We start from the raw sequence: 16,014 nt of genomic DNA on the forward strand, positions 1-16,014 counted from the left end.
ACATGAAATGCACAAAATAAACAAAGACATTGACAATGATTACATATGTGTACCTCATATGACTGTCTTGGTGTGCTCCTGAGAGGCTCAGAGCTGCTCTATTAGGATGAAGATCAGTCTGAGGTCCAGGCTCAACCAACACGGACAACCAGGACATGAGTTCCAATTCTGGAACCACTACCTTATAGACACAAATATTTCATGTCAGGTTAAAAAGAGAACATTCGCAAGATAAGAGCAGCAAAATCTCTAGGAAGTTAAAAAGGTGACTTTTCTTTGCTACAGAGAATAATGGAAAAGAAAATTGAAAAGTATGTGAGAACGATGAAGGAAAAAGTTGACTGAAAGTAAGAAAATGAATTTTAAATCAGATAACCCAGTAAAACATAAGGCCACAACAGAGAAGAAGCACTTACCCCAGAAGCAATACTGTAAAAGCTTCTCAGAGCTGGATGGCGTGAAAATCCACACCCTGACACTTCATCAGGCAATTGCAGAACAGGGGACAAAAGATCAGACTCTGAAAGCGTCCGAAGGAACAGAGACAATACGCATTAGGGATCAAAACTCGGGTGACAAATGGACTCTTAAGAGCTTCAGCTGATAGGCACTGGTATGGAGCTTCTGGTGACCCCAATTTTATATTCCTTTCCTCATAAAGTTTTGGTAAGGCTTGTTTAGAACTGGACCATACTGAGTTACATCAATGAACCAAAACATTATACTCCTAATGCTGTCTTGAAAAGGAAGCTACCAGAATAGGTGTGTCATCGAAATGGAAAGCAAAAGCTAAGGAAGACAGACTGCTCGAAAAATGAAGGTATAACCAACCAATCGAGATCATCTTCCAACAGTGAGTCAGTGGAAAGGCCAAAAGAGAAAAGAAGAAAGATAATCAGATGTGTCTCTGAATCCAATTCAGATTTATATTTGGGTCTAAATTAGTGAACCCAGAAGCCTCAGAAAGAGAGGCAAAAAGGCAATCATATAAACTCCAAAATAAAAAAAAAAAACTGGACCAAAGAAGGAAATATATGTGTGTCATTTCATCCTGCTATAGGGTAGTTATGTAGACAAACTAATGTAAATACCAAATGCTAACTTTAGCAGAAGTAACATCTTCTGTATGAGGATGAAGGCAGGTGAGTGTTTAGGGAAAAGGTATAGGAACTGAAGTTTAATCTCCATCGTCCATAGTAGAGGGACAGGTAACGTCTAAAGCAGAAATATCAGAGAACAGTATACGAATCATGGTATCTGGTGAGACAAAGACAAATACTGCAAGACAGTGAAAGACTTGAAAGTGGTTATCTCTGAGCAGCAAAAGCTGGGGATAAAACGGAACAAAAAATGAAACTGTTCTTTTCACTAAAAGCACAGGGAGGAAAAAACCAACACTTCGTACATGTAGTTTCCAATATTGTGTTTTTATTAGTTCTGTTCTGTGTGTGTATCCATGTATCTTGTGTTTTTTTCTAAATTCTGCTTCCTTTGTTTTTGTTTTTGCTCTTTGCCTGTTTGTTTTCTAGTGAGAGCTTGTTCTGGCGATCAACTGTGTCCAACTTCCAAGTGCTGGATGGCAATGTCACACACACACACACACACACACACACACAGTATTTACATGAGTTTGAGTGAACCAAACTCAAGTTCTTATGTTTGTGTGACAGATGTTTCATCCATGGCCCCACATCCTTACTAATGCATCTTAATTACTAAGTTTGCTGGATAGGGAGGATCCAAGAGAAGCTGTGGGAGGGGAAACTGTGACCAGAATATATTGCATGAGAAGAAAATTTCAATTAAATAAAATCCTCAACTTGAAATTACTTACAATAAAATAGTATGTTAAAATCATCTAAGTTTATGATCGAACATGAATAATTATGATCAGTATGCATACTAAGAGATTCTGACAGTGAAGACGTTAATTGGGTAAAGAAAAAAAAATCACAACTAGACTGCAGTTCATATCGAGGAGTAGCAAGACACAAAGGATAACAACTGCTTTGGAGGAGCTAAGAAACAATTGAACTTAAGAGCTGTTTCATAAATTGTAGGTTCTACTTTATTAGAATTACAGACTATTGTAGTTGTAAGAAATTATACACATGGCTATTTCCCTCATTTGTGGCTATTTGGACAAGATTACACAGCTGCTCAGTGCAGAATGTGAACGCTTTGTTCCTTAACCCTCATATTCATTACATCACAGAGTATCTATTTTTTAAAGCATGTGTGTGATATTATGAGTGTGTATATTTGAGTTCACATGTGAGGCGGAGGTTAACACTGGAATTCTTCCGTAGTTCTCTAAGTTACTGAGGCAGGCCTCTCAATTTGAACCCAGAGCTCACCTGTACACCGTCTAAATAGCCATCTTGCTCTTGTGTTCAATTGTCTCCAACTTCCAAGTGCTGGATGGCGGATGTCACACACATACACACAGTATTTATATGGGTTTGGGTGACCCAAATTCAAGTCTTTATGTTTGTGTTACAGAAGCTTCATCTGGGGTCCTACATCCCTACAAATGTGCCTTAATTACTAAATACTAAATACATTCAGTGCTTATTAGTAATAACTAACACTTCACTTAAAAGGAGAATTCAGGCTGGTCTGGCGGCACATGACTCTAATTCCAGTGCTAGGAAGATGAAGCAACAGGGTGCTTACCACGAATTCGCCTGAGCGAATGGTTCAAATGAGCCCAGCATGGGCTACATAGAAAAACCATGTCTCTGGCCAACAAGATGACTGACTGGGCAAAACCAAATGCTTCGACCCTGAAGACCTAATTGCATTTGCAGAACCCACAGGATGCAAGAAGAAAAGTAACTCCTAAGTTGTCCACTCATCTACACACACACACACACACACACACACACACAATTGTGAGGACTCACATGCAAAAATAAATAAAATTTATTTTTTAAAAAGATTTATTTATGTATATAAGTACACTGTAGCTATCTTCAGACACACCAGAAGAGGGCACCGGATCCCTTTACAGATGGTTGTGAGCCACCATGTGGTTGCTGAGAATTGAACTCAGGACCTCTGGAAGAGCAGTCAGTGCTCTTAACCACTGAACCATCTTGCCAGCCCCAATAAAATTGATTTTTAATTAAAAATTTTCGTCTCAAAGTCTAGTGGAGCTGGAGAGGTGGCAGAGCGAGTTAAGTATCTACTGCCCTTTAAAGGTATCCCGAGTGGGTTCCCAGTACTCAAAGAAGGTTGCTCACAACTGCCTGTAACTCCAGCTTCAGAGGCTCCACAGGAACCTGTGTTCACATACACACAAACACATATAAATGAAAACAGAAAATCATTTTTTTAAAGTCTACTTGAATATAAGATGGCAATGTAAAAATAGGAAGATGGCTGCCAACTTGACTAACCATGATGTTCTGCAGTGTCTGAAGATTATAGACATCTTGGGACCAGGTATATTGCTTCTCTACCACCCCTTCTTGAATATGAAGAAAAAACTGATCCCTGAGGAATTCTTCCCATTCCTTTATCCTAAAACTGGTGTAACATGGCCCTACATGCTTGGACATGGGCTTATCTTGTATTTTCTATCCAAAGAAATAAATGTAATTAACTCAGAGACCTTCTCTATCATATCAGTAGTAAGGCTGACTATGGGATTAAAAATTATAGTAACTTTATAGAATTTATGGATAAACTTAGTAAGCAAAAATATTGCTCAACTGGAAGTAAGGCAAGAGACCATGAAAGGAATTTAGGATACAACTGACATAGAGAAGGCACAGCAGGCGTGAATTCAGGAATACCTCTGACTTTTAGAAACATGATATCAGCATAGCCTTGGAGGTCACTTACTGGCAACAGCTTCATAGGGTATCAGTACATGGAGGGAAAAAATCACCTTGACTACCATATTTGTGGACATGATGTGGCAAAGGGACCAGGAATATATGACAGACCGGGTGAAGAACAAGATGCACAGCATCATTGTACAGCAGGGAAAGGAGACAACTGACATGTGCCAAGTCTCTATCTCAACTGAGACAGCAGAAAGAATTCACTAAATAAGAAATGGTCTGTGTGAAGATGGCCTAGTCAGCCATCAGTGGAAAGAGAGGCCCATTGGTCTTGCAAACTTTATATGCCCCAGTACAGGGGAACGCCAGGGCCAAGAAGTGGGAGTGGGTGGGTAGGGGAGTGGGGGGGGGGCATGGGGGACTTTTGGGATAGAATTAGAAATGTAAATGAAGAAAATACCTAATAAAAACATTAAAATAAAATAAAAGAGAAATGGTCTGTGTGACAATATCGCCTGTTCTGATAGCTATTGAAATTACAATGATCAAGATTCAATGGGTGGCTTAAACCCACTGTTCAGTCAGGTATTTCTGATTAGTGTTTTGCATCTGAAGTTGTTTGGTTTTGAATGAACAATTCACAGCAACTTGCTGACTAAAATAATCAAGCTACAGTTTACCCTTGTAACCTTGTCAATTTATTGTAAGATAGTATACTATCTTGACAAGTAAAATGGGGGAAAAAAGTAAAAAATAATGTAAAATTTTACTTAAAGCACTGATCTTTTAGTTTGTAAGACAGACAGAATTAGGGAAAAAAAGTTTATTTTCCTACTTTTTATTAAAAAAAAATTGAACTGAGAAATTTTAACATCTTTAGTCTGCCCAAATTATAGACTCACTCATTTGTTGTCCAGCTTGAAAATGGAAATAAAAAGTGCATATTTTACTGTATTTGTACCTGTAATACTGTTCAAACTATGGAGAATTATTCAGATAAGTGATCATAACCTAGCATCTAATGTTCAACTCAAAATAAGTTCTGACAAAAGATCTCCACTATCCAGCTTAGAAACTATGGAATTGGTAGCATCCTACAGGCACTGTACTTAGGACAACGGCTCATTAATGCTGAGAACCCATCATCAGGTGCCACACAGCATTCAGGTTCTGGGTCAAAGCCTGACTTGATGGCATACACCATTAATCCCTGGAGGTTTAACTGTATAACTGGAGGCAGAAGGCAAGTAAGATGGAGGCCAGCCTGGACTACAAGACAGGTAATGTCCCCATAATAGAAACATCCTGGGCTGGAGAGATGCCTCAGTGGCTAAGAGCACTGACTGCTCTTCCAGAGGTCCTGAGTTCAATTCCCAGCAACCACATGGTAACTCCTAACCAACTGAAATGGGGTCTGACACCCTCTTCTGGTGTGTTTGAGGACAGCTGCAATTATACTCATACATAAAATAAATAAATCTTAAAAAAAAGAAAAAGGAAACATCCCCCATCACAAAAAAAACACAGTCCACATTTAAATCATTTTCCTAATCACGTTAGAACTATTTGACCTTTTTAAAACGTAATTACTAGTTAAATATCACCCAAGGATTTCCCTCACTTTAACAAAAGAATTACACATATAAAGATATTTTACCCTTATCTTCATTATCAGTCTACTTCATGTTCAGAATCCTAGAGACATTCAATGGCTGTCCCTGAGTTGGAGGTTATGTATAATTGTATGTCATTTTCCCATTACAACATATTTCTAATTAAAAAGTTCCTATTTTCAATCATTTTCACGAAGCTCTTAAGATTTCTTTTTTTTTTTTTTTTTTTTTTTGGTTTTTCGAGACAGTGTTTCTTTGTATAGCCCTGGTTGTCCCGAAACTCACTTTGTAGAGCAGGCTGGCCTCGAACTCAGAAATCCACCTGCCTCTGCCTTCCGAGTGCTGGGATTAAAGGTGTGCGCCACCATGCCCGGCTTAAGATTTCAACATGGAAAAAAAAAAGTTTCATTTTTAAAGCAGACATGTAATAATGTTTAGAATGTCCAGTTCATTCTCTCCCACATATTCTACTTCAAATTTCCTCTATAGCAAATAGGACACCCAAGGCTTTATAGCAGTAACTGAAACTAGAGCCTTTTCTACTCTTGTATATTTAGTCACACAAATGCAATCTGCTGTTTATAGTTAGTAAGCAGTAACAGTTATTCTGTACTGCTTCATTAACATTTATGTTAGAGAAGAAAAATTATTTCACTATAGTCAGTGCTGGCTCATACTGAAGCACTAAGAATGAGCACTCACTACTACTAAAATCATATCCATGTTTCCTGGCCTACGAGTTCATGTGACAAAGGCTTCCATGCTTCATTAAATTCAGAGAGGGAAAAAAAATTGAAAGGATTATTTAAAGACGTGTTCAGGAGCAATGAATATATCTGTAATACCAATAGTTCATAAATATGTCTTCTTTGTCTCTAAAATCTCTCAAAATCAACATATAATTAAGTCAGCTAATGAAACACAATCCCTGCAAACTGTGTAAAAAGAGGCTTCCCATATTATATCTCTAAAGCGTGTTTTATAAATAAATTATGCCAAAGCACTTGCTATCACATATAAAAACAGCTCTAAATTTCTATTTTACAAAAAAAGGTCATGTATTTTATGGGACCCTACCAAAATGTATTTTGTTATCAAAAAAGCATAACTAGTAATGAAGCAAAAGATATCTGTAATTGTGGCAAGGTGCTAATTTGTTTATTAAAAAGTATACAAAATTAGCTTAATTACAACATCAACTTATCAAAGGTTCTTAAAGTCAATTTTGCTTTTGGAAAAGTATCAAGTCTTCATATCCAGAATAACAGCCTTTTATTATCGTGATTTATGGAACTATACATCAGACCTTCTCACAATGACATCAAACAAAACCCTGTATCATATTGTCCCTTTCCAGATAGTTTGGAATGTAAATAAAATTTTATTTTGTTTTATTTTATTGAAGGAAAAAATGTGAACAAAAGATCAAACATATGTCAGAAAGACTTGTTGCTGGAATTTAACATGAACAAATTAACTTTACATTGTTAAAAAAATAGCCTTAAGTTGATTTTTTTTTCTTTATTAAAAAAGCTCTTAAAGCAAGTTCGATCTCTGAGCCTTACAACAAAACAGTTCATTAGGTTTCGCTAGGAAATTCACATCCACAAAAGGAATCCTCCCACAGTACATATCTTAAAAGTATATATACAGAAAACTAAAGTTCTTAAACTGTTAACAAATCTAGGAGCAATAATTTAATGTTCTATTGAAAAATACAGGTAGCCTTAAGAGAAACATGCTTGGTCAATCTTTCTTAAAGCTTTTGAGTTTGTTGCCCAAACTTTTAAAAACAAAGGAAAAAAAATATTCTTTCTCCTTCCTGTTGGCTTTTAAGATACCAAGTTTACAGACATTAACTAAAAGAAATATCCAGGGTATCCAACCATATTTGTCATGAATTTAAATATTCATCTATAATCTATAATATAAAAGTAAAAAATATATATACTTTCAGCCTAAGATGAGTTTACCTAATAAGTTTTACATGAGAAATATCACATAAGACCCAAATAAACATCAGATACAAAATTATATGACATGGCTTCATTCAAACACACATAATATTCAAGTCAGAAAACTACACTGGCTTTTTTATATCACCAGCTTTCATGAGAGCCTTAATTGCTCTTGCCCTCATTTCAAGTTCTAGAAGCTCCAGTTGCTGCGCAGAAGGCTGAACGTCTTCTGCTGGAGGAACAGTCAGGGTGGCCACTTTGGGTTCCTTTGGGCTAGACTCTGCCAGTCCCAAAATCTCATTCACGCTTTTTTCAATATCTCTCTCCAGGTCATCTATCTGACCAGCTTCACTCTGGACTGTATTTTCTGGGACCTCGGAAGCAGCAGTAGCAACAGCAGTAGCAGCAGGGGTGGCGGTGGCGGCGGCAGCAGCTTCGTCAATGCTTGGCCCTTCTATATCGCTGTCATAAGCATCTGCATTTATACTGAGTACATCACTATCTTCCCCTTTGCCTGAAACAAACAAAAAAAAGGGGGGTGGGGGAGAACCATGTAACCCAAAGCCCTGGGTCAACATTTCCTTCTACTGATGATGAAGGGGCTGCTCTGACCTACTCCCCCAACTATAAAGGCCCAAGTTCATCTGGAATCCTTATTACACTCACTTCTTTCCTGACTCCTCAACTTGAAAAAACAATTATATTTCATGTAAATCCAAGAATAGTTTTCACTCCAGCTTTGTGAAACACAGCCCATTGAGAAACTTAGCCCATCATAGTGCCCTTGATCAATTCTCCTAATTAAAATGTTATAATGTCTTATACCACAATGAAGTTCAAGGCTCATGTTGAAATCCTTTTAAATCGAGCACTACTGGGGAAATAAAATTTTGTCCTAGAAGATATTTAAAACACTTTGCTTTGTAGACTAGAAAGAGGGAAAAATATCATCAGGAAGCTAGATATTCTATATATCATTTATCTCAAATCTTCTTATATACTTATTCAAGCACTTAGTTCTAAATCAATAAATTAAAGAATATCTAAAGCTACTAGTGACTAAGATTAAAAACAGGTCTTCATTTTAAATTAATAAAGTTGGTATACAATTATTTTAATAATAATTGCAAAACTCTGATGTCAAGAATTTAATCTAGGGCTAGAGAGATGGCTCAGAGGTCAAGGGCACTGACTGCTCTTCCAGAGGTCCTGAGTTCAATTCCCAGCAACCATATGGTGGCTCACAACCATCTGTGATGGGATCAGATGTACACTCTTCTGGTGTGCCTGAAGACAGCTACAGTGTACTCATATAAAAATAAATAAACAAACAAACAAATAAACAAACAAACAAATAAATAAAATTTGAAGAATTTAATCTAAATGAAGATTATGATGTTCCAGTACCATCTTGGCCTTGGCACTGGACATTACCTAACTTCAGATATCATTTACAATTCTGATTTCTCATTTATTACCCTAATTTATTTTATTTTAAGTTATTATTTAAAAGTTAATTCTCTCATCCTGAGTGAGGTAACCCAATCACAAAGGAACTCACACAATATGTACTCACTGATAAGTGGATATCAGCCCAGAAACTTAGGGTACCCAAGATATAAGATAGAATTTGCTAAACGCATGAAACTCAAGAAGAACGAAGACCAAAGTGTGGACACTTTGCCCCTTCTTAGAATTGGGAACAAAACACCCATGGAAGGAGTTACAGAGACAATGTTTGGAGCTGTGACGAATGGATGGACCATCTAGAGACTGCCATATCCGGGATTCCATCCTTCAATCAGCTTCCAAATGCTGACACCATTGCACACACTAGCAAGATTTTGCTGAAAGGACCCAGATATAGCTCTCTCTATGAGACTATGCCGGGGCCTAGCAAAAACAGAAGTGGATGCTCACAGTCAGCTATTGGATGGATCACAGGGCCCCCGATGGAGGAGCTAGAGAAAGTACCCAAGGAGCTAAAGGGATCTGCAACCCTATAGGTGCAACAACATTATGAACTAACCAGTACCCCGGAGCTCTTGACTCTAGCTGCATATGTATCAGAAGATGGCCTAGTCGGCCATCACTGGAAAGAGAGGCCCATCGGTCATGCAAACTTTATATATATATAACTCAGTATAGGGGAACGCCAGGGCCAAAAAGTGGGAGTGGGTGTGTAGGGGAGAGGGGGGAGGGTATGGGGGACTTTTGGGATAGCATTGGAAATGTAAATGAGGAAAATACCTAATAAAAATATTTTTTAAAAAAAGTTAATTCTCAAACCTTTGGCTTCGATACCTTTCCTATAGTGCGGAAAACGTATTCATAAAATTGATTGGCAAATGAAAACAATGTTAACAGAATGAAGAGGAAAGAAACAATTCTACTTCGCTTGTTTTATAACAGATATTCTGTTGACCTTACCCTAAATCATTTCAATTAGAAAGCCACTTCCAATTCCAAAATTAAAGTAGAAAACCAATCAATATATTATTTTGTGGCCACAAATAAAATGTGTGAAAAGGTTCCGATTTTAGAATATTCTAAAGAGCATTTCATGTATCTTCCCCACAAAGTAAGAATTTACAATCAGGAAGAAAATAATTACAGCAAAATGTATAACCCTTCTGTTGTACAAGATGTTTGATAAAAATATTCTAGTTCGAGATTAAAAAAAAATTAAGGAAAAATAATAAAGTATGTGCCATGTTGTTCGAAGCCTCAAAAAGTCAATGTTCAGGTAGAAGACTTGGAGTCATTTATAACCAAACAGATATCATGGTTTGACATCTGTGCAGAACACATGAATTACATTGTCATGAATTACACTGTCACCAAGAGAGGTCTGAGCAGCCAGGGATTGTGTAGCAGGATTAGGATCCCTCTGATCATCCTCTCAGAGAGACTGGGCTTAAACCTTTGGACAATGCTGACAATTAAGACTTTGGGAGGTCCAAAAATGGATTAAGTGTGTTTTGCATTGCACAATGGCCATGAGCCTTTGGGAGTAATGAAGAGAGGATTAACTAGTGAATATACAATGTTACTGACCTTCCAGCGGGAGCCACTATCATTATGAAGTGGAGTAGACACAATGGCAGGCCATGAGAATGGTTTGCAAAGGTGGATGCTGAAGGGAGTATCTTGCCCTGACTCCTCTGTTCTTTTTGTCTTCTTTTGTTTGTTCTGTCCTCACCCATGTCTTTCTCTCTGTCTCTGTCTCGGTCTCTCTCTCGGTCTCCCTCTCCCTGCTTCCTGCCTTGCAACTACATGAACAGTTTCTGCCAAATGTTCCCATTGCCACAATGCTGTCTCACAGCAGGCCTGGAAATATGGAATTAAGTCTATCAGACTGACAGAACACCTGAAACAACTTATGAGAAGAAAGATTTATCAGCTTTCAGTTCATGGTTACATGGCAAACAGTAAGAGAGGAATAGGCAGAGGGCCGGGGACACACAGCTCCTTGGCATAAATTCCCAGGGGCCTGCTTCTAGTGACTGGGCACTTAAAGTCCTGCAGCCTTCCAAACCACCATCCACGCGGGACTAAGGGTATACCACAGAGTCTGTGGGGACATTTCAGACGCAAAGTGTATCTTCTTTTTCCCCCTTCAGCAGGAAGACAACGTTCAAACACCTTGCTAGGACTAAGAAGCACAAAACTACACACACTTTCACTTTTGAATAATTTTCAAAGCCTGTTTATGTGGCTTACTTATGAAGTAGCCACAGCTCAAGAGTCAGTCTCCCCTGAACTGACATAATGAAATGCTTTGTAAAGTCAGACCCACCAGAGATTCAGGGTAAAACTGTTCATATATTCAGACCCAGTATCTCAAAGGACAAGCCAAGAAAATGTAAACATGAGGACACATTTCCAAGATAATTTGTTCTCATGGTTTCTCAACAATGCATGAAGACTTATTTAAGAATTTTTCTTGTGTCTCACAAAGCAGAAAAGGCAAAAGTTATCCTTTTTTTTTTCCCAAAGAAGTGGCTGGTTATCCCAAAGAACATACATGGGCTGGTCTGTAGCCCCCAGCACATATGTAGCAGAGGACTGCCTTGCCTGGCCTCAGTAGGAGAGGATGAGCCTAATTCTGTAAAGATTTGATGCCCCTCCAAGAGGGATGATGGGAGGTGGGGTCAGGTGGGGGTTAAGGGGAGACGAGGGTGTGTGTGTGTGACAGGGCAGGTGCGGGGCAGGGAGCAGGGATCTCAAAGGGAAAAAAAGGGGAAGAAGACAAAAATTAAAAATAGACAAAAATTCGGGCAGTGGTGGCACATGCCTTTAATCCTAGCACTTGGGAGGCAGAGGCAAGTGGATTACTGAGTCTGAGGCCAGCCGGTCTACAGAGTGAGTTCCAGGACAGCCAGGGCTACACAGAGAAACCCTGCCTCAAAACAAAAACAAAAACAGAAAAAAGAAAGAAAAAATTCTAGTAAGTAGGAACAGCTTGAACAGATAATGTGTTAATAAAGCTTTAGAATTACTTTTCAGAAATTTACATTCAAACTTTTTTCATAATAAAGATATTCATGTATCATGAATTTTTTTAAGAATCCCAAAACACAATTTGTAAGCTAATCATATATTTGGACTTTATAAAAGCACTAGTACTTAAGTCTAGTTAATTACTCAAGTTTTATTAAAGATCTTTTAAAAACGGTTTGATGTATGCATGATATAAACCAATGATATTAAAATCCAACAAGAAAAATAAAATTAAAATAAGCCTGAGTTAAAATATCAAATATGCAATTAAAATAATGAGAATAAAAATTCAAACTATTAAAGGCTAATAATCGAACAATACAGGAAAGAAATCAAGAAAAAAAACTGGACCCAAGTTACTGTTATGGAGCTGCAGAATAATTAAAGTAGCTTTATTGTCAGGAAACAGGAGTCTGTGATATACTCCTTATATTAACTCTGCTCCTCCAGGGAGATGGATGACACCTCATATTCCAGACCATATGAGCATTACAGAACTTCAGAGAAAAGTGGTCTAAATAGAGTGGAGCGAACTGCCTGTGGGAAAGGCTTAAAGGACCTCAAGTGCTTGACTAGGCTGTAGTGATAGAAGACAAAGTGAAAGTGGAGGAGTAAAGAGTACTAAAGAGCATGGGTGCTCCCTAAGCATCTTTCTCTGATGGCTGATGCTGTAGCCAACTCCATGCCAATGACATTCTAGTTCATTGTCCTCTGCCCACATGATTTCACCATTTCTTATCTGTTCATTTTCTTGCTATCTTCTTTCTATCCTATCTATTTGATTCATACCCCAAACTCTGAACACAAGTACTTAAAAGTTTTAAATAATAAACCAATCCATCTAGACTCAATATCTAGATAGAAATATGAATCAATCATTACTCAAATTAACCACTGACACAGTGAACAGTCTGATTTAACAGAGAAATACTTGTTTACATTATCTGACGAGCAACACATATGAGCATGGAGTCAGAGCATAAAGGATAAATATCTGACAACTAAACACAAAATCTGATGGTCTTCAAACATTTTACTGCCAAGGAGAAAAAAACTAACCAATATGCATTCATTAAAGTAAACTTCTGGGCCACGGGTAATAGGTTCAATCTCAAATGCTGTGCATGCACTAAGACACACACACACACACAAATAACATACCAAGGGTGTAAATAAAAGGGTATGTACTACAAAATAGAAAAAGCAAAAATGCAATACCAATCTTTTACTATAATCTGGAACAAATCTCACTACTTGAAAACTTCAAGATTCCATAAGTTAGGTAAGGGGAAAATATTTCATGTCATAAACTTGATTTTTCATAAGTGTTTTAGATAAGACAGCTAATAAAAGCAAACATAAAAACACTGATGACATCACAGTGTAGCTCATCAAAGCAAAAAGCCTTTTTAAGTTACATTAGTGTATTTAACACCCGTAAGGGCTTATAATATTCTAGTTAATTCAGTTCTTATTTATAACATGAAAAGCTAGCCTACCTGTGAAACCTTTTGATAGTACATTATTACATAAAGCCAAGAAACAAGCCTAGGAAAAAGGGACTATTTACACAGCTGTCCAAATTCCTGCAAAAGGCAACTAGTCACACAGGAGAGGAATACCTAAAAGATAATAGCACAAAAATATAAATTAACTGAACAGAAGACAAGTAAATATGAGCTATTCCTAAGCAAAAAGAAAAATGAGAAACCCACAAAGAAACCACAATGAAGTTTTTCTATCAAAATCCTAGGGTTAAAGGTACAGGTCATTGGCAGACATGGCCTAGCCCATGCAAGGCCCTGAGTAGATCCCTGGTACTGCAAAAATATGATGAGGGGGAGGGGGAGGGGGAGGGGGAGGGAGAGGGAGAGGGAGAGGGAGAGGGAGAGGGAGAGGGAGAGGGAGAGGGAGAGGGAGAGGGAGAGGGAGAGGGAGAGGGAGAGGGAGAGGGAGAGGGAGAGAGAAGGAGGGGGAAGAGAGGGGGAGGGGAAGGGAGAAGGGGAAGGGAAAAAAGAAAAAAAGTTTGGATTTCTTCGATAGGGACAGAACTCAGGAAAACACTACCAAAATATTTTTGTAAAAAGGAAAAATATAGAAATATATATGTATGTATATTGGGTATGTGTGTGTGTCTATGCATGCATGTATGTATGTATATGTACATACATACATACTGAGAAACAGCCAGACATAAGAACAAAGGGTAGCAACAGATCAGGCATTTCACAAATTAAGAACCAGAAAAAATGTTTTTGAACATATTTTCTAATTAAGGAAACAAAAATTTAAAAGAGACTGCTTTTAGGCCAGACATAGAACATGCCTTTAATTGCAACACTCAGGAGTTCGAGTCCAACCTCACGTATAAACCTATCAAAAACAAAACAAAACAAAACAAAACAAAACAAAAACAAAAACAAAAACAAAAACAAAACCTACTGACTAGTGAACCTTAGGCCTTTTCTGCAGGGCAGGAGGGAATCTAGAACACTGACAAAATGGAAATGTTTACAAAAGTAAGTTAAGGGAACAGAGAGATGGTTCGGTGTTTGTTGCTGTGATGGTTTCAGTTACTTGTTACTTTTGCAGAGGACCTGAGTTCAGTTCCCAACACTAGCACTGTGACACACAACCATCCTTAACTCCAGTCACAGGGGATCTGATGTCATCTTCTGACCTCATGGGCATCAGAAATATACACTCACACTCGATACATATAAAAATTTTAAAATCTAACAAAAAAATTTTTTTTTAGTAATGAATGGTGGAAAACACTTAAATCAGTATTTGGAGACTGAGGGAGGATCTTGAGTTTAAGGCCAATGGTGAGACCTCATCTCAATAAACCCAAGAAAAGCAAGAGATTTCTGCACCTAATGGAAAGTATTAGAGAAACGCAAAGTGGTCAAAGTATAAAGTATACAAAACTATGGGGTACCCATCCTTAAAGTGGGATATCTATAAAACCACAATTATATTCAAGGCTCCGGGATCATCAAGGAAGAGGAGATGGAAATATTTTAAGAGGTTGAGGATCAGGAGGACCTTTGTAAAATTCCTGTCATGTATCTTCTGGAAATGACTTTAAAAGTTAGAAACAATATGGTTGTCTGCACAAAACCATACCAATTGGTATCCCAGCAAGAACTGGGGTGGGGCTCATAAGGTCCCATCCCTAGTTGAAAATCTACAAGCAGCCACCTGCTAAGAGAAAGTGTTTTCTTCAGGGGCAAGCCCCACAGGCTGCTCGTGCTCAAGCAGCCAGCCTATGCCCTGTACAGGAACAACACTAACTGTTAGGCTTCACTCACACATATTCCCTCCTGGTAACATCTCAGTACTTGACAATCTGTCCAAAGAGCCTGTGCTCTGTTTCACTGTCTACTTCACACATGGACATGTTGTCTAAAGCACTGCTTTTGTTCAAATATATATAAGCTCAGAAAAATAAAAATATAAAAGTACTTTTTATAAACTTCTAAAGCAAACTCAATCATTATCAACATGCTAATGACAGTACTTTGTTGGATATACACAAATCATTCCACAAACTAAAAATAGTCTGAATGTAGAAGTAGTAAAAACAATGATCATGGTCAGTTCTTTCCACCATCACTCTTCCCTCCAAGAGACATAAAAAAGGAGAAGAAATTGGTTAGGGAATTATCACCTTAAAAATCAACTGAAAATCACAAAAGCATCAGATAGGTTTCAGTTTTTTTGTTTGTGTTTTTCAGAATGGTAGAGAAAAGGCTATTTTTTGTGGAGAAATCAACAGCTTAGGGGTGTAAAAGAGGCTCTATATAAAACTCAAGAAACAATAATTACCCAAATTATAAACTATCAAAAGAAACATGATCTACAGAGAAGTGACTATTCTGACCACATTTTAAAGAGGCCATTATCATTCATCAACATAGTAGACTAGTGTGGAGCCGTATCACACAGGTAGTAAAGACAAAGACTATGACAAACAAACAAAAAAAAAAAAGGCCTCCTCTTGGTGAGGACAGAAAGAAAAACTAAGCTCAGAAACAGTATGCTTTTCCGAGATGGCCTTGGAACAGCTAGTGAAAATGCTAGAGTATTTTTGCTTACATCTTCTGTATAAAGAATAATGTACAGACTACCAGCCAGCAGTCAGCC

General features: G+C 37.8%; 1 protein-coding gene, 1 long non-coding RNA gene and 1 pseudogene across 2 annotated transcripts in view; 1 reads left to right on the forward strand and 2 right to left on the reverse strand.

Annotated features, from left to right (window-relative positions):
• LOC115489886 overlaps positions 1-2,903 on the reverse strand; it is a 36,171-nt gene extending 33,268 nt beyond the window's left edge. The window contains exons 1-2 of the long non-coding RNA XR_003955055.1: positions 417-2,903; positions 54-181 (exon numbers count right to left, since the gene is read on the reverse strand). This is a non-coding gene — a long non-coding RNA (uncharacterized LOC115489886). The remainder of the gene's footprint in view (positions 1-53; positions 182-416) is intronic.
• Positions 3,449-4,016, forward strand: Gm12656 (predicted gene 12656; annotated as a pseudogene).
• Caap1 (caspase activity and apoptosis inhibitor 1) overlaps positions 6,539-16,014 on the reverse strand; it is a 56,718-nt gene continuing 47,242 nt past the window's right edge. The window contains exon 6 of the mRNA NM_026368.2: positions 6,539-7,876. Within this exon, the coding sequence (NP_080644.2) occupies positions 7,485-7,876 (392 nt within the window). The 3' untranslated portion in view covers positions 6,539-7,484. The remainder of the gene's footprint in view (positions 7,877-16,014) is intronic.

Source organism: Mus musculus, chromosome 4, assembly GCF_000001635.26.
Source record: "Mus musculus strain C57BL/6J chromosome 4, GRCm38.p6 C57BL/6J".
Taxonomy (NCBI): Eukaryota; Metazoa; Chordata; class Mammalia; order Rodentia; family Muridae; genus Mus; species Mus musculus.